Source organism: Nannobrachium achirus, assembly GCF_963921795.1.
Source record: "Nannobrachium achirus genome assembly, chromosome: 17".
Lineage (NCBI taxonomy): Eukaryota > Metazoa > Chordata > Actinopteri > Myctophiformes > Myctophidae > Nannobrachium > Nannobrachium achirus.
Window position 1 is genome coordinate 38,389,135 of NC_137824.1, and position 22,256 is coordinate 38,411,390.

Genomic DNA, 22,256 nt, shown 5'->3' on the forward strand with positions numbered 1-22,256 from the left:
GTGTGTGTGTGTGTGTGTGTGTGTGTGGTCGGTCTATAGGGGATAGTCTATTCTCCCCACTCCACTCCTCAGAACAGCATGTACTCCTTGTCTGCTGCAGTACAGGCCTGTACTAATGTTCAATGGTAGAAAAGATACTCACGTGTTTCAGTAAAAGTATCAATACAGCAACGTGGAAACACTCTGTTACGAGTGAAAAGTCCCGAATTCAAAATGTACTTGAGTAAAATTAATAAAGTATCTGTATCAAAATGTACTTAACTCATACGGAGCCGATCCCGAGAATACTCGCGAAAAGTAATATATTACTGTAACGGAGGTTATCCTACCGGGTACATGCGCGGAAGGTCCCGAGACGATCTCCCTCGCCGTTTCATCATCATCACGGATCCACGAGCACAAAATAGTAATCCCATAACATTGAGGCAGACGGGGAATCTCATCTTTAATGTCCATTATCTCCAAACAACACTTTCAAAGCGAGGATGGCAGTAGATTCTCGCTTATATAACACATGTTGAAAAGCACCGATCGGCCATTACACAACACCATGTTGACGATGACCGCTTCCTGTGAATGACGCGATGACGTCAAACCGGAAGTGTTTACGCTATGGACTTCTGGCCTTCAAAATAAGACAACGGTCGTGGATGCAGCCTGCGGGAGGCACGCTGGACATTTTTTAATCCGTTAATTTCAGGAGCACGAAATGAGTTAAAGTGACAATAGTAAAAGTATTCGTTATGCAGAATGTCCCATTTCAAGTTCTCAAATGTGTAAAACTATTTTGAAAATAGCAGATCTACAAGGTCACAATTCAGAGTCTTGCTCAAGGACTCTTCGACACAGTTACTAACTAGCTAATCACAGCCATGCAATCTATCTGCTGAAACATGGCTCGAGACTGAAATTCCAACATATAAAAGTTGCGTGTTAGTTGATGATATGCACGTACAAAATATATTTCAGCCTCGCTCTTACAGTACATAAACATTGCTCCTATGTACGTAGTTTTGTTAGTGAAGATCATAAATTAAAAACAAAAACGTTGCTACGCATGTTTAGAGATGAGCTTAATAACGTCCCTCTACTTTGCGATGTCCAAGTTCCTGCTGGCAAGGAGTAACACTGGCTGTTGGGTCAGTGTGACCCAACGTCTTTCTGTGAAGAAAAGAATTGTGAAAAGAGCAGCTGTACCAAAAGATGGGCTGGTCTTGCCAATTTTTTTTTTGATGAAGTATATAGGGCTTAAGCGCTAAATGGTGTATACTGTATGTCATACATTACAGAAACATTTCAGCCATCTGGTGGAGAGGAGTTCACAATGAATGTGTATAGGACAGAAGACAGACAATGCAGCCCCAACCTAGGGGAACCAGGAACAAAATCTAAGTATTGAGACTCTCCAACTCCCTAAAATCACCATTAGTTAGATTTTTACCATTTACATCCATGAAAAGGACTTTTATTTTATGCTTGAGGGTGGGTTGACAGCAAAAATAAGACAAAAGAAACCACCCCAACTTACCCAAGTCCAAACTAATATAAATAGACGACTACAAATGAACTCTTAATCAGGAAACCAAAAGGTGAAAAAACTGAAAAGGCTTCCCCCTCCTCCCAAAACCGCACTGTTAAATCATTCAATTACGTCAAACAATACAAGGTAGAGGGTGTGGCTGCTGGGTCAAAGAAGAGGTGTTTACAGCACATACTGTAAGCCCATACAGGACGTGTCCTTATACGACCCCAGGGTCGAGACACAATGTAAAAGCGATATCTGATGATATCTCTCCTGACCAGAGATATTTGGCCCTGCTGAGCGCGCTTTTCTAGTTAGTTTCTCCCTTATTTCCTCCATTATGTCGAGACCTGTCTTTTCTGACTTATTTCTCCTCTCTCTCTCGCTCTGTGTGGTCCACAGAACAACTCCTGGAGTTCATGCACCAGCTGCCTGCGTTTGCCAACATGACCATGTCCGTGAGGAGGGAGCTGTGTGCGGTGATGGTGTTTGCTGTGGTGGAGCGAGCCGGAACCACCGTCCTAAACGACGGAGAGGAGGTGGGCAACTGAGTGTGTGTTTGTGTGTGTGTGTGTGTGTGTACACATTTAGCTCATTGACTGCCACGACCCAAGCTTCCAGAGTTATATCCAACCTATTAAACTGCAGAGCCCAAGTTTCCCCCGAGTTGCTTATTTTTGACTCTGGATGGCGCTGTTCGCTAGCTTATGGGTCACCAGTTACTTCCGGGGGAAACGGAAGGACACCCGACACGCTGATGACGTCACCCGACCAAAATCTGCATTTCCGTTTCTTTGAGACAAAAAAGGAAAACGCCTTTTCAATGGGAGTGAATGGGCGAGAGGTGGAAAGTAACGCTGGTTGGCAGGCACTGTTCGCTAGCTTATGGATCACCAATTTATTTCCAAGGTAGAAGGACACCGGAACAAACATAGCCTTCACTTGTTTTGGGTGGATTTGAAGGCTTTGTTCTTATAATGGGTGTCTACGGGAGAGTGTTGGAAAAGCGAGGTGGACACGGATCGTTGTTTGGAGTGGATCGTTGCAAGTGGACAGGGATTATTTTCCAACACATGGACAACCGTGCGCTTTTTGAAGAAATCGGAGCATCGTGGAATATTCTATACATTTCCAAAAGTTAGTGAAAATCTCAAAGCGTGGCAGGGAACGTCATAAGTCGAAAAACAAGGTTAGCAGTCAATGGCTTAACTGACAGTGAGTATGTATAATTTGTGTGTGTGTAAGTACATTTGTATTCCTTCGTCCGCCGATGTCCCTCTAAAGGAGCTGAGCGTTGTTGATGCTTTTTTTTCTGCTCTGTTAAACCTCAATGTAGGGAGGTCTCTTAACGTCCCCGGGCAACTAGAGCCACCTCCCTCTCCCTCTCCCTCTCTCTCTCTCTCTCTCTCTCTCTCTCTCCCTCTCTCTCTCTCTCTCTCTCTCTCTCTCTCTCTCTGTGGCGAAGACAGCCCCCCAGTCTCAGTGAAGACACTTAAGTCATTTTCATGCTGCGATGCTCACGTACAATAGATCTTCCTGTAAGGGTCACGGTGAACAAGGGTCCACTGAGCATCCATCACCTACCAGACAACATTATCTCCAAGCCAGCATGTTGATTTTCTGCACTAAATGATAATAATAATAAAACATAAATGAAGGTGTAGCTTTCATCATTGTCTCCGTCGATGATTGACGGTTTGCTTGATGATCAAAGACGTCTTCATTCAGAAACGCTGTCTACTTGTACTCTGATTTATACTTGGTATAGCCACATCACGGCACTGGTGCACAACTACGTATTAATCAAGCATTTGTTTTGTGAATCTGTGTTCTGGTGCAGTGTTTTGAACCTTTTTCATTTCAAGGTCCATTATTTATTCAGCATTTGAGCCACAGACCACCTTTTCATTAATGCTAGTTCTCTGTTCTAACAGCTAGTTAGTGTGTTCACCTGGTGTGCCATACCGAGTCGTAGCAGACACCGTTAGGGCTACATACAATTTATATTTTAGGCGTTGAGCAGACACCCTTAATCCAGAGCGACTTACAGTAAGCAAGTGTTGGTAGAAACGAATGAATGTTCAGAACCATAATTAGCGTAATAGCCAGGTATGTTTAGATTGGGAATTTGAGTTGGTGCATTGCTCTCATATAGTAGGGAATATAAAAAATAAAATAAAATAGATGTGCTTGGGTGCATTCGTGTGCACACACAGTATATATATATATATATATATATATATATATATATATATATATATATATATATATATATATATACAGATATATACTGTGTGTTAGAATTTAAAAAATATATTGTGTAAAAGTACATTTTCTTGAAACTTTCATATATTTATTGAAACTTTCATATATTCTAGATATATTGCACATTCGGTGAATTATTGCAAACCTCTTTTTTTGTTAAAATTTAGAATTTTGATGTCATACAGCTCATGAATATCAAACGTCCATATTTCAAAATATTACAATTGTACATGGGACCACCCAAAACAAGAAATTATAATAGAGAAATGTCCAGTGGGAAGTTTCCGAAGTCAGTTATGATTTGGGGTCCTAGTCTATATATGGTATAACAAAGTCAATATATTTTAATGGGAATTGGGTATAAAGCCACAGGTTTATCCTCTCTTCATCTCTTGTGTCTCTCTCTCTCTGTGCAGTTGGACTCGTGGTCGGTGATCCTGAACGGCTCGGTGGAGGTGACGTACCCAGAGGGCCGGCCAGAGATCCTGTGCATGGGGAACAGCTTCGGGGTCTCTCCCACCATGGAGAAGGAGTACATGAAGGGCGTGATGAAGACCAAGGTGGACGACTGCCAGGTGAGGCGGCACCGCGCACACACACACACATACTCATTATGCAGAATACCCCATTTCAAAATTTCAAATGTGTACAGATATTTCGAAAATAGCCGATCTACAAGCTCACAATGTGTCGCGTTGCGAAGCATTGTGAGCTTATAGATCGGCTATTTTAAAATGGCCAAAATGTATGTAGGGCTGAAGTTGTTAATGTAAGTTTTGTGATAATAATCCAAATCTACTAGTTCTAGTTAGACCCTGCAGAAAAACGCCGAAACACCCCAAATATTGGTGTGTGCTGCGCGCGCCATGTTTCTAAAATCACATATTGGGACCAGTGTTGATTTTGGCGACTAAAACTATGACGAAAAATGTTTGTGACTGCGTTTTTTTCACCTACAAAAATTAAATAAAACCTAAGCTGTGATGACTAAAACTAAGACTAAATATATTGACAATTTCGTCAACAAAATAAAAACTAGACTAAAACATTAGGGAGGGACTAGTGCTGAAGAGAGTAATTTTATGTTTGGTTGCTCTCAAGTGTTGCGTGCGCGACGCGTTGTGAGCTTGTAGATCTGCTATTTTCAGCACGCAATCAAGTTTAAAATCAGTCATTACGATGCCATCGAGGCCTGCCAAAATACATTTTAGTTGACTAATTTTCTTTTTTTCCCTTTTTTCTGGTTGCAGTTTGTGTGCATCGCCCAGCAGGACTACTGCTGCATCCTCAACCAGGTGGAGAAGAACATGCAGAAGGTGGAGGAGGAGGGGGAGATCGTGATGGTGAAGGAGCACAGGGAACTGGACCGCACCGGGACCAGGAAGGGACACATCGTCATCAAGGTGAGACACCACAGACACCTCCCGTCTGGGGATGGGACCATAACCAAAATGTCACATCATGATTGTTGTGACAAAAGAAATTGCGGTTTACAATATTATCGCGAATCAAAGTCCATTATCCTGAGGCGGAACATTTGCTCCAAAAAATACCCAAGCATCCCTATTCTCGGGGGAAGGTTCACCAAAAATAGCTGATCTAGAAGCTCACAACACGTCACAGCGTGGTGCGTTGTGAGCTTATAGATCTGCTGTTTTTGGTGAAGAGAGTTGGCCGTGGAAAAAGAACTCATCGAGTCCAGTGCAAATCCAGTGCAAATTTTTTACTAATCATAGTAAAGTGATATTGATGTAGTAATATTGATGAATTCCAAATATTATCAAACTATGTGTGTGCGATGAGGAAGTGAATGTATAGGAGTCTCAGAATTAATGTAAGAGAACCCAGACTGGTGCCCGTTGGGCAGAATAGTCACCATCAATGTCCAGTTGTGCAGTACCCGTTGAATCCGTCTGTCTGGCTGGGACTCCTTTATGCTAATATATGGCGTTCCGTGTCCAGTCCAGTCTGTAATGTCATCTCCAAATTTGGGCACTGTAGTGATGTCAGTCAGTGATGTCAGTTGGGCATTGTTACCATGGTGCCGACATTGTTTAGTATCAGTGATTTCAGCATGCAGACAGACTGTCAGACGGTGGACAGACATTCGGTAAATTAATAGTTAGATTATTCTGTGGCACCCCTGGACTGGCATCACGGCACCCACTTTGGTAATCCCTTGCCTAGACATCTGTCTGTCTGCATGCCCAATGCCCATATGTCTGCTGCTCTGGTACGTTTGTACCCATGTCTGTTTCATCTGTCTTATATGTTTATACCTATTTCAAAACCTAACTCTTCTGTGTGTTTGTCTGCCTGGCTTCTCAGGGCACGACGGAGCGTCTAACAATGCACCTGGTGGAAGAGCACTCAGTGGTGGACCCCACCTACATCGAGGACTTCCTGTTGACGTACCGGACCTTCCTGTCCAGCCCCATGGTCGTCGGCAAGAAGCTCCTGGAGTGGTTCCACGACCCCAGTCTCAGGGACAAGGTAACTACACCACTGTACTGTCCTAGGGGTGGGCGATGTGGACAATATTTTTCCAAGCTGTATCACGATATACGATCTAATCACGATTCTTTTTCATGTTCGGTTTTTATGGTTATTTTCCAAGTTACTTAACAGTACAACCACTACAAGGTAACAAAAACTTAAAGAAAAGGGAGTAACAGACCATTTAGACCAGTGGTCCTCAAAGATGGGTCCAGGGACTCTCTGGGTTCCCTTTGGGAGGTCTAAATTGACCCTTACAAGTATGTAACTCTGACATTATACAAATGAAACCAAATGCAGGTCCATTTGGTTTCATTTGTATACTGTCAGAGTTAAAGGGAGACCTTGACATTTTAAAGTTTGAGAACTACTGATTTAGACCAAAATGCAGGTTTAAATGAATTCTGCAATGAATCTCTGTATTAACACATTGTTTCACGATATACTGTATATGATATCTCTGAAAAGGAATATTGTGGAGACATTGTATAGTCTCAACGATATTTATCACCTTATCACCCACCCCAGAGTTTTAATTCCGTCCGATAATCTTTTTTATATCAATTAAAGCATATATTAAATTCTCGGGTTCCTCTGGCCTGGCAGAGAGAGACATAGACATAGATGATTTATGGTAGAGACTGTGTTAACTATTATTGTCACACAAATAATTGTGATTAATGATGTAATTGTGTGTTGGGCATGGAACATTAGAACGTGTGTGTGTCCTTCTTTAACTGTTGAGCTGTGTGTGTTTGTTTTCCTGCAGGTAACACGGGTAGTCTTACTGTGGGTGAACAATCACTTTAATGACTTTGAGGGAGACGCCGCCATGACTCACTTTCTGGAGGAGTTTGAGAACAATCTGGAAAGAGAGGTTTGTTGTGATTAAGAGAATTGCCGCATTGTCAGCATGCACACAATTTTGTTTGGCGCTCCAGTGATCAGTCAAACGTGATACATTGAGTCACAAGAGTTGAAAAAATATATATAGAACAATATAGAGCTCTACAAGCTGCAGATTGGCTGTTTTTGCTGCATGTTAAAAAGTCGTGATCAAGTCAAAATCCTTGAATATATGTATTTTTAAAGCGAACATTTGTAACTCAAATTTTGCTTTTGGGGTCCCTGTAACTAAACATTTTTAAATGGGGGAGAGAGGGGTCCATGGCCAAATACATATCATTTTGGGGGTCCTTGACATGAAAAGGTTTGAGCACCACTGACATAGAAACATCTGTTTTTGTTAGGATTTAGGAGACATTTATAGAATCAGGTCCAAATATCCAAAGACATTTTCAAGAGTTTTCAAAAAATCTACAAGCTCGGGTGCCGCGCTGTGAGCTTGTAGATTTGCTATTTTTCACTAGTTAAAGCATAAAATAACGGTTAATGCAATAACGTGTAACAATGTGTTCCTGGTCTAAATGGGTTGAATCAAGCACATTCAGTCAGGTTTACATGTTTTAACTCGTGGCGCCCCTTTGCTCTCTCTTTCCCCCAGAAAATGTGTGGTCACCTCAGACTGTTAAACATAGCGTGTGCTGCTAAGGCCAAGCTGAGGCTGGTGACTCTGACCAAGCCCTCCAGGGAGGCCCCGCTGGCCTTCACCCTGCTGGGAGGCCAGGAGAAGGGCTTCCGGATCTTCATCGACGCCGTGGAGCCCGGGAGCAAGGCGGCCGAGGTGGGGCTCAAGCGTGGAGATCAGGTAAAGGACCGCAACCCCTCTGTTTGTATGTAGGTTTTCAACCGGTGGTCCGGGGATCACCAGTGGTCCTTAAAACCCATTTAGGCCTTGAATTATTGAATGCTTTAACCAGTGAAAAATAGCAGAGCTTGTAGATCTGCTATTTTTGAAAAAGTCGTGAAAATGTGTGCAAATATTTGAATATATGTATTTTCAAAGCGAACGTTTGTAACTCAAATTTTGGAACTAGATATTTTGAGATGCGGGTCTCAAGAACAGACTAACTGAGCTCCAGTTAAGTGAAAAGGACGATGGCTATAGCCAGATTGCTGACATAGAAACAGGTTTTTCAAAAAACCTTAGAAGGATTCAAAAGACACTTATAGAATCGGGTAAAAATTCTAATTTTCACGACTTTTCAAAAATAGCGGATCTACAAGCTCGCAGCGCTGTGAGCTTGTATATCTGCTATTTTTCAATAGTTAAAGCATAAAATAATGATACTAAATAATTTGTACCCGTTCTGAATGGGTTAAGGGGGATCCAGGTGGTCCCCAGGTAAATGGAGAGTTGGTAACCAAATGAACCCGTATAGATCTTTAAAATGATTTTTTACACTCCTTTTACGCTCTCAAGAGTTAAATTATTGTTAAACATCTGCATTACTTAATTTACAAGAAGTCTACACAACTAGAGGATGTAGAATAATTGTTATTCTATCCCACATCAGTACAGCACAGAATTGTGGACAGAATCTTCTCCAACGATAACAAGATATTCTACGCTTTGGGTGCGAGAGGCTATATTTCTCATCAAATGGCGGTCCGTGGCTCAGATGCTGCATCAATAATGGACCTTGATGTGAAAAGGTTGAAACCCACTGCTCTGTATCGTCATCATTCTCATAGTTTTTAATGTGTGTTCCATCCGAGGCCTTTCAGCGGAGCCTCCAGAGATTTGTTGAGGTTTTTGATGTTTCATTTGTTGTTGCGAAACGGAGCTGAATTGTATTCTAACCGGCATTAAAAGCCATGCTAAGGTGTCTTAAATCAGAACTTGCCAGAGACCGCAGATAGCTTTTGCAAGCTTACCGTGACACCTAAAACACACACACACACACACGCACACGCACACACACACCCGCACACACAACGCCTTTCTATCATTTTCACTTTCTGACGCAGCTCTGAGGGGTTTAAGGGAAAGTCTCTTAATCTGTAAACCCGTCCTGAGATGCTGGGGTTTGGACCTAAAGCTCTTGCCGGTCCCCAAACATCCTGCAGCTGTCTCTCACTGCAGGAAACACAAACATCCTGCCAAGCACTTATTCTCATGCTGCCCGGGGAACCGGAGGAGGTTGTCTTTAATGCTGAAACATGCACACCATAACTGCGTGGTACACTTACAGAGTGCCGCCATCATGGGTCGACAGCTGTGCTGGAATTGTTTCTCATACGGTTACTGTACATAAACCCTGACGGAGGGAGCTCCCACCAGGCTTGATGCTGATTCTGCTTAACTGGAGAAAGAGGCTTCTGAATCTGAACGCACAGATATTTGCATCCTTTAACCACTTAAGCCCTATAGTTTGTTGGGTGGTGAATAGCGAAAATAGTCAATCTACAAGCTCGCAACGTGTAGCAATGTGATTCGTTGTGTGCTTGTAGATCCTTTTTTTAATTATTCTTTTGAATTATTTTTGAACTGTTTGGTTAATGCAAGCTTTTGATCAGAGAGCTTCAAGGCATTTGACCGAAAGCTTGCAATTAAATGATTCTTGCACGTATGCTGTTTTTCCCGGTAACTATTATTTTTAAGCTCCCGCACCCCAGCTAAGCCTCAGATTGGGTGAACTGTTTCATTCATTTCTTTTTCTTTTTTTAAATTCTTCCACTGGGTTCAGGGAGTATTTAATTAAAGAGAAACCATTTAATCCCACTTTCTTTTGCGGTCAGGGTCACAACCAAACCCAAACAATGATACATTACAAACAAAACAACACGAGGAGATAAAACCTGTTTTTTAACCCGGGTAACCCAGAGTGGCTTCTGGCTACACTGTAGAACAGTGGTTCTCAACCTGTGGGCCGGGACCCCCAGAGGGGTCCCCAAATTATTTTGGGGGGTCCCCAGATGTTAAGCTAAATGTTAACATTGTTTTCTCACTGAACAGTAAACAAACCAACATAAAGTTTTAAGTGTACCTCTGGTCAAACATTGGACAAATTGTCAAATATTAGTGGCTAAAATTGTGAAAATAGCCGATCTACATGCTCACAGCGCCTCGCAACGGAATGGAATAGATCGAGTCAAACTAAAAGTAATGCCAACTCCTACAATTCCAAGTGCTTGTGCAGAGTGGGGGGTCCCCAGTTAAAATATGATTATTTTCGCGTCCTAAAAAGGTTGAGAACCACTGCTGTAGAAGACACTTTTTAAATGTTAATATAATTAATCAATCAATCAGTGTCAATGTCTTTCTAAAATCATTCATTTCAATTAACAGCAACCTTCAGTCTTGGAGTCTCATTACACAGCAATCTTGTTTAGTTGGGTTTGGTTGTGATCATCAGCCTGTCTGCAATGGTCCCTCAGTGTCTGTTGTAAGCAGCGATCCCAGAACAGGCATTTGGGCTTGTTGGTCAGTCATTACAGGCTTAAGACGTAAGCATACATGGACTAACATGCAAAGGACTGCACGCTGTCCATTACTGTGCCGTTCATCTCACACTGTATTATAGACCTATAGAGTCTGTCAGCACCTTTCGTGACACCATGGGTCAAAGTTGACTTCCTCTTCCGCTAGGAGGAAGAGTGTTACGACTGTTTTACCAGTCATGCCAATGAACTGCAGCGGAGAATGCGGTATCTAGCTTTTTATATCTGGTGTTAGCTATCAGGCAGTGTGTTTGAAAATGAAGGCCAGGCTTTGGTCTAATATAAGACCAGACCTGTATGCCTTGTCCACCAACTGTTGAAACAATAGGTTTTATTGAGTTATAAAGATTACACTGTGTACTATAAGATGTTTTCTTCCTGTTGTCTCTGTGTGCAGATCTTGGAGGTGAACGGGCAGAACTTTGAGAACGTTCAGCTCATTAAAGCCAATGAGATCCTGAAGAACAACACTCACCTCTCCATTACTGTGAAAACCAACCTGTTAGGTGAGAGATGATCAGGTTCTGTTCACAGCCCGGGGGAAATAGTAGCCGGGGGTCTGACCCCATTTTGCACATCAAACGGCATTCCAATAGACGCCCAGGCTTCTATCTACTTGGAAATATATGGTAGATTAAGATATTTGTTGAAATACTGTAAGTTCTGAATTGGAGCTTTAGCAATATGTTGAGGTTTGGCTCAACAAGAATGAGCCAAACCTCTGTTATGTGTACTTGTAAATGAACACCCCTACTTATTAAGTACTCAAATGTTTTACCAGTACAACTACTCCGATAAATATTTCAATGGCTCTCTTCTCCTCTCCTCAGTCTTCAAGGAGTTGCTGACTCGTCCGGAACACGACCACGACGCGGACGGAGAGGACGAGCCCGACAGGAAGAACGGCGGCGCGCCTCACCTGCCCAAGATCGGCGACATCAAGAAGGCGAGCCGCTACTCAATCCCCGACCTGGCGGTGGACGTGGAGCAGGTGATGTCTCTGGAGAAGGTCAGCAAGAAGGCCAAGGCCAACACGGTGGGAGGACGCAACAAGCTGAAGAAGATCTTCGACAAGACGCTCACCAGCATCCTGCCGCCCAAACCCTACAAGTAAGTACCTGGACCTGCTGGTGTGCAGTGGTGGAAGGTTAACCTAGTACATGTACTTAAAGGTAGCGTAATTGATTTTATTTAATTCAAATACTAATAAAAATAACTTAATTTACTCCATGCGCGATGTATCTAGGAATATATGAAAGTTTCACATTTTGAATTATATTACAGAAGAAATTGAACTTTTACACAATATTAATTATTTTTTGAGAGGGATCTATATTTGCCTTCATGTTCTTTTATTTTGGACATTTTGGTCCTCAATTTATCTTTCTATTGTCTTTTGATGTGAGCGCTGGCCAACGCGCAAATCTCATGTCAGGTCTCCTCACAACTAGGGATGGGACGATATGAAAATGTCATATCACGATTATTGTGACAAAAGAAATTGCGATTTACCATAACATTGCCAAAAAAATGCAGATCTGTGCGCTTGTAGATCGGCTATTTTTTGGCAAAGAGATTTGGTAGAGTGAAAAAAAGACTGTATCAAGTATGTATATTATAATAACGTTTTACCAATAGAGGGTTTAAATGGTACCGGACATGCAGCTCGGCAAATAAAACGTGAATTGATCCCAGTGCATGACGGAGGACGGTATCACGATAAATTAAAACTCCACGATACGATTATCGTGAGTGATTTTTATCACGCTAAACGATAATATCGCTTATCGTCCCATCCCCAGTCGGGTCGAACTGTCGTCATGTCGCTTGCACGTCCGTAAGAAGATTTACTCAGCATGTCAGTGTCTCTCCTCCCCCGGCTCCCCTTTTCCCCCCGACAAACAAACATCGCCCCCCTACCTCGTGTCCGTAGAACTGTTCCCTCAACCCGCCCGCCCTCTCCTGCCTCTCGTTTTTTCCGTAGCGACGTGGGCGTGGGCCAGTCGCAGGACGACAGCATCGTGGGCATGAAGCAGTCCAAGCAGATGGCCCCTGCGCTGCCGGTCAGCGGCAACCTGTCGTCGTCCAACCCCGACCTGCTGCAGTCCCACCACCGCATCCTGGACTTCAACAACCAGCCTGGTGAGTTGGAGCCAGGTCCTCCCCTGGGTTCGAGTTCTCTGTCGCTGCGTCATTTGGATTCCATAGACTAGACTAGATTAGAGCAAGGGTCTTCAACAGGGGGTCCCTACTCCTCAGAGATACTATAGGGGGTCCTCCAAATCTTTGTGGGATAGAAACCTTTTTCTTATTTCTTTTTATATTAACCACTTGAACCCTAGTGTCCTTATTCTGAGAACTTTAGACAAAAATAGACGATCTACAAGCTCACAACGCCTCGCGCTGCGAGGCGTTGTGAGCTTGTAGATTGTCTATTTTCTGCAAGAGTTTTGGTGTAAGGGGGAAAAAGAGCAGACAAAGTATAGTGTGAAAGGTCAAAGTAAATCAAGTATTGACGGTTCAAGTGGTTAAATATCTGAAAACACAAATTGATATGAATCCAAAATACACTAATGATTGTGCTGTCAAACAATGAAACTATATGGAATCTCTGAAAAGGTTGTAGGGGGTCCCTGCTTCATCTCTCTCTCAACTAAGGGGTCCTTGGCCAGAAAACGTTGAAGACCCCTGGACTAGAGTCCAACGTGTCTGTCTCTTGGCTTTGTGAATTTGCTGATGGGTTCTTAACCCCGACATTTTGACTGTGAAAGTCTGTCCATCTCCACTTGCAACTCCAACCCCCGCCGTCAGAAAGCTAGATGACTGTAGTGGAGCCCCCCCGCCGCCTGCACTGATTAAGGCAGTGTGCTGGGCATTGCGTATAATTAGTTAACTCGGCTACATGGGCTTTGTCCACTTAAAATTCATGGACTTTTTAATGTTCATGATTCTTATGTTCAAGTGTTGTGCGTGAAGGACAATGCGAGTAACCTCTGTGCTTAACTCTATGGGCCAGTGCTTTGTTAGACATATTCTTGCCCGAGTTAAACGTTGAGGCTCCTATACAGTCTGTCCCTCCGACACTGTCTCCCTCCCATTATAACAATTGGACCATTAAAATCTAATTTCATATCCTGTGTCCTCCTCTAGCTCCAGTGTTGATCAGTAAGTACCCGCAGTGTGACATCATATCTGTGCTTCCAAGGGCAAGAACCAAGGGCTGCATTTACAGAAAATAATCCTGATTGATCTGTGTGGTTGATCTGTGCTATTATTAATCATGACTATCACCTTGGACACAAGTCAACTAAACGATTGCCTTTCTTTCATAATTGTGTAGCAATAGCTTTAACCACTTTGAACCTCACATCCCTATTTTCTTCATGTCATTGTAAGCTCATAACGCATTGCAACTTGTTGTGAACTTGTATGCTATTTGGCTATTTAAAATCGTGATTTTCTTTTGCAAGTCTTTAAATATATCTTTTTAAAAGCGAACATTTGTAACTAAAATATCTGCCTCTGTGTGGTCCCTGGAACAACATGTTTTGATGGGAGTCCACGGCCAAATGCTTGCCATTTTCGGGGTCCTTAACATGAAAATGTTTGAGAACCACTGCTTTTGAGAAGGATTTAGAAGACATTTATAGAATTGGGTCAAAAATAATCAAAGACTTGCACAAAAGTTCACAATTTTTCAAAAATAGCAGATCTACAAGCTTGCAGCGCAGCACTCAGTGCAGCGCTGTGAGCATGTATATCTGCTATTTTAATAGTTAAAGCATAAAATAATGGTTAAAGTGGTTCAAATCTAAAGTGACACAGATTTGTGTGGTCTAAATGGGTAAAAAAAAGAAAAAGATTAACAAAATGAAAATAGGACTCAAGTGGTTAAAGCTCAGCCCCTATCGCAACGTTTATCTAAAGCTTAATGTGTTTTCCCAGAGGCTGTAAGGAGTTAAGGATCTCTAACTATGTTCTTGATTAAGGGATTACAGAAACTAAATCGCTTTGCACTCGAATGTAACCAGAACGACGATCACGCCACACTGTTGTCTTTGTCAATGCCGTCAGCCGCTCTTGTCAGTTGATCTACTGTAAGCTCCTCAAACATCACACTGTACATTTACATCCAGCAGCCTCTTTGTCAATTTGTCAACAATTTCTTTACGCTTCAGCTGCTGTGTTTATCAGCTGTTGCGCGGACACGGTTCATGAGCCGGTCTTGATTTCCCCTTTTAAGTTTTGACGGAGCGATGTTAACGGCATTCCACCGACAGCTGTCCTTCCCAGCTCTCTAATGGTTCTCAATGGTTTGTGGGAGTTTTTTTCTTCCTCTTCCTAACAGTAATCTGGGTGTATGTGCTGGTGAGAGGGTTTCTGTACATTAACTGTTGAAACACTAAGTGAGGCTAAGTGAGGTAACCACGCCAAGATGGCGGGAAGGTTTGTTTTTTCCCTGATCAAGGAAACACTGAGGTAATACCCAAACATGTTCTTTGGCTGAACTCTTCTACATATATGCGGTGTATCGGGGGACGACCAAAGATGCAGTTGATTAATAATTAGTAACCTAATGAACCCTTACAGGTCTGTAACTCTTGAGAGTATCCACCTGTTTCCGCAAACATTTACTGGAGCATTATGTGTAGGACACTTCCGGTAAACAGCAGACATACAAGCTCACGCCGCGTCGCTGATGCAACCGTTGTGAGCTTGTAGATCACACTCGGCTGCGGCGCCGGAAGCTCCGTGCAACTTCTGCGCAATGCACTATGGGATGTTGGAAAGTTGTGGATACAAGTGTGTGTGTCAAAGTTAAAGTGAATACTGGAGATTTTACAGTATAGATTTTGGTTGGTTTGCGTTGACTCCCACTTTTTATGCCAGATGTTTCAGCAGGCTTTTCTTTTTGAGCCAAACACAAATGAAAATAAAAGCCTGGGCTAAAATGTAGACCAAGATGAGATGAAACCGGGTACAGCAGCTGATTTTTCCTGATAAGGGGATGCTACATTTTCACAGTTTCCCTACGCTGGTAACAGTCAGACTCTTGACATTCAAACGGCATGACAATTTCTACAACCCTGAGGTAGGGCTGCCGTAGCTGATTGGGGTAGAGTGTCCATCTGGTAATCATAAGGTCGCTGGTTCGCCTCCCGGCCCGCTAAGCTATGTGTTGAAGTGTCCCTGAGAAAGACACTTAAACACTAACTGCTCCCCAGGCGCCCACTGCTCCTAATGGTTAGAATGGTAAATGCAGTGGGCATGGTTCTCATAATTTGCAACTGCAAATGTACAGCGATGAAAAATACCCCAAAGGAGTGTAGACTAGATCAGTGGTTCTCAACCTTATCATATTTTAACTGGCGAGCACTAATAGTTGAGACATTACATTTTGTATAACACGGTTCTATTGTGAAAATAGCAGATGGGCTATTTTCACAATTTCTGCCTCTTAATGTTTGGCCAGTGTTTAATTTGTCATTTTAGAAGTATTAAAAAGTCCTTTAAAAATTAACTTTAGAAATGTGCAGACACCCTCTGTACACTTATAATTGCGAGTGTGTGTGTGCTCCAGTTTGTGACCGTAGTGCGGTGTTTCCCCACAGACATGTCGGACCAGGTCCTCAGGGTGTTCAAGGCGGACCAGCAGTCTCGGTACATCATGATCGGTAAGGACACCACGGCCAAGGAGGTGGTGGCTCAGGCCATCCGGGAGTTCGCCCTGACCGCCACGCCCGAAGCCTATTCGCTGTGCGAGGTGTCCGTCACGCCGGAGGGCGTGATCAAGCAGAGGCGGTTACCGGAGCAGCTGTCCAAGCTGGCGGACAGGATTCAGCTGAGTGGCAGGTAAAAGCCTTTTCAGACCGTTACAGCTCGAGAAAAGAAAAGAGTTAAAAACAAAGCATCATAAAGGCAATGAAGAAATAATACAGTATAAGGGTAGGGTCACACCGCAGTTTAATTCTACCTACAATATGAGGGTGGATTCAATGGGAACGGAGCGTGTTTTTGCAGAAATCTGCAAATGCAAGGAACCACTCCATTCCCATTGAAAAGCATTGGCAGAATCCACCCTCATAGGTAGAATGAAACGTCGGTGTGACCGTACCCTAAGACAATGTTTCTCAACCAGTGTGCCGCAGACCCTTGGTGTGCCGTTTTGACAGTGAAGTCAGAATTAAAGGACCTTTAAAACCTTTTTAATACCTCAAGAAAGAAAATAAAAAAGGCCATTTCTGCATCAAAAGTAATCAACAAACTATATAAAAACTCATAAAACATTGGCCAAATTGTAAAATAATATAAGAAAGGCAAACATTTAGAAAATAGACACACACACCGTATATCTAGGTCTGCCCTGGGATCTTTTGGTTATTAAAAGTGTGCCCTGGCAGAAGAAAGTTGGGAAACACTGCCCTAAGACATCAAATTGAATCCACTCTACAAAAAGGTTTTCAGGAGGGCAATTAAAACATGAAACTGATCAACACCTCCTCCCCAGATACTACCTGAAGAGCAACATGGAGACGGAGACGCTGTGTTCGGACGAGGACGCCCAGGACCTGCTGAGGGAAGGGCAGATCTCCCTGCTGCAGCTCAGCACGGTGGAGGTGGCCACGCAGCTCTCCATGCGCGCCTTCGAGCTCTTCTGCGCCATCGAGCCCACCGAGTACATCGACGACCTGTACAAGCTGCGCTCCAAGACGGGCTCGTTCAGCCTCAAGCGCTTCGAGGAGGCCATCAACCACGAGACCTTCTGGGTGGCCACCGAGGTGGTCCGCGAGCCCAACCAGCTCAAGCGCATGAAGAACATCAAGCATTTCATCAAGATCGCCCTGCACTGTCGCGAGTGCAAGAACTTCAACTCCATGTTCGCCATCATCAGGTGAGACACTCACTAATCCGATATGTTATTTTCGGATGTGTCAGACCGGTTAGATTTTTCTGACGACATGGGTATGGGCAACGGAGAAATCTCGCTATGTCTACGTGTCATTATTTCGACTAAGGGTTAGGTTTAGGTTTAGGCATAGTTTTACTGAGGTTAGGGTTTGGGTTAGGTTTAGGCATAGTGGTTAACATTCACCAGCGTCAGCAAGTTAGCATTCCACCAGGTTAACATTCACCCGCGTCGAACAAATGGAATGTCAAACAAATGTTATGTCAAAATAATTTACCTTTCAAATTTAAATTGAAATAGCATATCTACAAGCTCATAGTGCATCCCTATGCGATGTGTTGTGAGCTTGCTGTGCGCTTGTAGATCTGCCATTTCTGAATAGGGTGTTGAATAAAGTAGTTTGTGTATATTATATTTCGTTCATTGTTTAATTAAAGTTAAATGTTCTTTTCATTGAAGTTGATATACCTATTTAAATGTTTGTGTCTGTCAAATGTATTTGTATTTATTAGTTTGTTAACTCATCTAGTGCCTATCCCGAACAAGTTCGGCTTTTTGTCGGCAAAACACATTTTTTTTTTTTTACTCACCCTGAGCTGCTTGGAGCTCGTCCAGCGCTTCCCAACGAACCATTTTAGATGGTCCGACGATTTATTCCATTGAAAATGGTTTAAAATAAAGTTTAGACCCCCCCCCAATGTTCACCAAATGCGCGACGTATTCCAGTGTGCCTATCCCGAACTAGTCCAGCTTTTTTAATAAAATGAATAAAATAATCAGAGGCCGCACCAAGCCTGGCTCTAAATTTAAAATCTAGGCAGCCGACCGAAAGCCCTTTCCACCGGCCCGTAATCGGGCAACGCCGCCGCATCGCGCCGCCGAATCCAATAATAACTCACATCTTTGAAGCCCTGTTTCTCTGATCTGTGTTCTGGGTGAAGCGTGAAGGTTTTATTTACGTCTAAATCGCCGAAAATAGTGCTTCTAAATGCGTGATAGCTTATAGCTATCCTGTTGCTATTTTCATCCGGGTCTTTTGTGTCTCATGCACAAACGTGTACACGCGCGTCACTGCCACGTGGGCTCCTGTATGTTACTACGCTTGTCTATGAGAGATACCCTGGCCACTCAACAGACCTTGGGCGCTCCCAAGGGGCTGGCACTGGAAGCGTTAATAAGTTCAATATTCTCATACCAAAACTTTAATCAAATCTAAGTTATTCAAACTAATCTCAAGAATTTTACAAAATATTGGTCAAAACATTGATAATTGGTCGTCTACAATTCTCCAAAATCTTTGACCCCAAATATCACCCGGCAAGATTGTTCATGAAAGGAAGGAACAATTTACAATTTAGGCATTTAGCAGACGCTCTTGATAGTGACTTACAATTAGCAGCAATTGTCTAGGACGAGTGGATCTTTGTCCTGGGGTTTTTAGCGAGGGTTCTGTCAGCATCCCTGTGTTAGCTGTTCTAAAGATGGAAGGAACGAAAGAAAGGAAGAGAAAGGAAGAGAAAGGAAGAAAGACCCCGTAAAATTATAATTTTGTACAGCCAGTCACATACAGTACAGTAGAACTAACAACGTATTATTAATGTGTCCCTCCTCTCCAGCGGTCTGAACTTGGCTCCGGTCTCCAGACTGAGGGGAACCTGGGAGAAGCTGCCCAGCAAATACGAGAAGCTGTTTGGAGACCTCCAGGACCTGTTCGACCCGTCCAGGAACATGGCCAAGTACCGCAACGTCCTCAACAACCAGAACCTGCAGCCTCCCATCATCCCCCTGTTCCCCGTCATCAAGAAGGACCTCACCTTCCTCCACGAAGGTATAGGGGGCGCTAAGCACAGAAAGACAATCCTTAAACCTTAAACTTGGTCGCGTATCCTCGCTGCCGGGCGGAAAACGTATATCGCCAATATTTCAGCTTCTTCTGTTTTCTTTCATAAATTAATACCCTACTTCTTCATACAAGAGTGTCACACAAAAATAGTGTTTCTAGGCATGCTCATTTTAAGGAATTTTGTTTGTTGTTAACTCATTTAGTGCCACCCCTTTCACCACTAGAGGGCGCCCAGTGGCCATAGAAAATCCCATAGAGATATGCTGGTATATGCAGAAGCCCTGCAGCCATGACTTGCCTGAACACTTTCCTTTGTGCATGTACAGGAAGAGGATGAAGTTAGCTTGAAGTTAGCTATTGGCTACCAAGCATTTTAGAAGCCTTATTTTCGTCAACTTAGCCATGATTAAACCTTGCACACCTCATGCATGGGAAAAAAACAGAGAAGAATGAGCTCTAAAAAATCCAATGCAATCCTGGATTGCATTGGAGTGGATTTGTGCAGTTTGTTCACAGCTTTCAAACAAAAAAATCCGATTGGAAATCCGTTCAGGCATTCTTGAGATAATCGCCATTATGTTTTACATGTTATGTAAACAAACATGGCTGCCCTGTATGTTAGATGGGGTTGTATGGGGGTGGAACATGCAAAATCGCGATTGAAATCATGTTCACCAGATTTAATGGGGTCCAAAAAAAAAAAAAAAAAATTCAAAAAAATGTTTTTCAAATTTTTTTTTTTTATTTTTTTTTTAAAGCCGAACTTGTTCGGGATCGGCACTCTGCGATACGATAATAAAGCCGAACTAGTTCGGGATTGGCACTCAATGAGTTAACTTTATTGAGCAATCATCAATTAAATGATGATGGACTTTCAGCTATTTTCTATCAATATTACACACCCCATTAGGCCTTGAATTCATTTTATTTTTGTATTATCATTTTTTGTCACATTTCTGAGCCAATAATGTGATCCAGGGTTGTATACTTGGTTCCCTCCTTTTTCCCCTCTACAGCAATTTTCTTTTGCCAAATGTTTGCCTATTATGCCCAGAATAGGGACACTGGGGTTCATGTGGCTAAAAGAGTGACCGCACATTGCAAGTTCAAAGACGGTAATGCAGCAATTATCTGAGCATGATGGTCTTTCACCAGTGTCATCAGTGTTGGACAGATCCATAACATTCTTCTCTCCATCCCTCCCCTTCTCGTTCCTTCTCTTTCTTTCTCTCTCTCTCGCCTCAGGTAATGACTCTAAAGTCGACGGCCTGGTGAACTTTGAGAAGTTGAGGATGATCGCCAAAGAGATCCGCCATGTTGGCCGCATGGCGTCTGTCAACATGGACCCAGCACTTATGTTCCGGACCAGGTAGGAACCACAGAGAACAAAACCATCTGGACTTAATAACATTCACTGTTTCCTTCCCCTGGCTCTGACTAGCAGGTCTACTGACTAACCTGACACCACAGGGGTTTTGGTCACGTAGACTCTGGGGAGGGAGGATTTACCACCTCTTTTCAACATGTCCCCCCCCCCAAATGTTTCCCCCGTTTCACTGCACAAACACATCGTTGGCCTGATTTGAGCACAGCGCTCCCCTGTCAGTGTCCTTTTTGATGTTGTAATCATGTGAAGGGTCTGTCCTCTGTCTGTCCACTGTCTCTCTACGCGGTGTCCTCTGGTGAGAAATGCTTTGTCCCTGGTGATTTCTTATGGTGATCTTTTGTGATCTGTGGTGATCTTTCCTGTCCTAAGCTTGTCTCCTTTCTCTCTCTCTTTTGTTTTTATCTCTATTCATCCACCCTTTGCTGCCCCCCCCCCCCCCCCCACGCTTCTCTGTTCATGGCAACCCCTCCCCCCTGTAGGAAGAAGAAATGGAGAAGTTTAGGGTAAGTTTGGTGACCCTATGACCTTTTTGGCCTCACGTGCACCATAACCCTTTAACGTGTGTTCTCCTCTTCTGCCTGAGTGTCCTTTCTTCTTTCTCTGAATCCTTGTTTTCATTAACCGCTTTTAATTGACCCCTGCCTCTAACCCCGCCTGCCTACAAACCCGTCGCCTATATCAGCTGACCCATTCACTTAATTAAAGGGGCCCCACCATGGTTTTCAAAATATATATTTATATAAATATTGGTCCATAAAACGGTTTTATACAGGTTTTAGCCTAAATATCCACTCAGATATTGAAATTTCATGTTCTGCCTGTCTCTAACTCCAAGCTGTTTCAGATGCAATAAAACAGGGAGCTGTCTTTGGGCTAAAATTGGAACAATACAGAGAATATTAGAGAACCACGATGAGAACCATGTAGAGTCAATCGTAATCTTCTCTGTATCGTTCCAATTTTAGTACCACTTTACCTCATGGTTCCACCTTATATAATAGTCTCAATAGAATATAGCCTCCCAAAAAGTAACGCCCCCTTCTCGAGGGGGCCCAATAGGAAATGAGCCCCCTGTCACGTAGCATGGGGCAGATTTCAAAAGAGTACCGTTCAGAGACGCCCATTCAGAAAATCACTGAAATGAAAGGCAAGGCTTAGAGTTAATAAATGTTTTTTTGGGGGCTGGAAGAGACACTGGGAAGACCAAAAAAAAATAAAAATCATGGTGGGGCCCCTTTAACATTAACACAATATAACATCCTTCATATCTGATATGTATACTAGTGTCTACGTGTCCTTCAGTGACCAAACCTGCATACTGTATGTACATCCTAAACAGGCAATACTTCAGTAAGTGTTAGCGATATTTTAGCAAATGCGGTCATTGCTAAGAAGCGTGCTGGTTACACATGGTTTGCAGTTTGAGTTCCACCTTGTGGCCTTTGTTTGAAGCCTGTTTCTGGACGCCAAACTTCCACACCAGCAAAGGGTG

The 22,256-nt window shown here is 43.0% G+C and overlaps 1 protein-coding gene across 6 annotated transcripts in view; it reads left to right on the forward strand.

The window, feature by feature from the left end:
- Window positions 1–22,256, forward strand: part of rapgef2b (Rap guanine nucleotide exchange factor 2b) — a 179,759-nt gene that overhangs the window by 143,860 nt on the left and 13,643 nt on the right. For 5 of the 6 annotated variants that reach the window (XR_013962928.1, XR_013962929.1, XR_013962931.1 and 2 more), the window contains 14 exons: window positions 1,925–2,061; window positions 4,204–4,362; window positions 5,038–5,190; window positions 6,116–6,280; window positions 7,053–7,160; window positions 7,788–7,991; window positions 11,025–11,133; window positions 11,458–11,737; window positions 12,612–12,769; window positions 13,778–13,792; window positions 16,240–16,480; window positions 17,136–17,519; window positions 19,151–19,362; window positions 20,623–20,746. Coding sequence is in view for 1 of the 6 variants with exons in the window: in XM_080746251.1 (XP_080602377.1) it covers window positions 1,925–2,061; window positions 4,204–4,362; window positions 5,038–5,190; window positions 6,116–6,280; window positions 7,053–7,160; window positions 7,788–7,991; window positions 11,025–11,133; window positions 11,458–11,737; window positions 12,612–12,769; window positions 13,778–13,792; window positions 16,240–16,480; window positions 17,136–17,519; window positions 19,151–19,362; window positions 20,623–20,746 (2,449 nt within the window). In the remaining 5 variants the exon portion in view is untranslated. The remainder of the gene's footprint in view (window positions 1–1,924; window positions 2,062–4,203; window positions 4,363–5,037; window positions 5,191–6,115; window positions 6,281–7,052; window positions 7,161–7,787; window positions 7,992–11,024; window positions 11,134–11,457; window positions 11,738–12,611; window positions 12,770–13,777; window positions 13,793–16,239; window positions 16,481–17,135; window positions 17,520–19,150; window positions 19,363–20,622; window positions 20,747–22,256) is intronic. The other variant, XR_013962930.1, reaches the window with a different exon arrangement.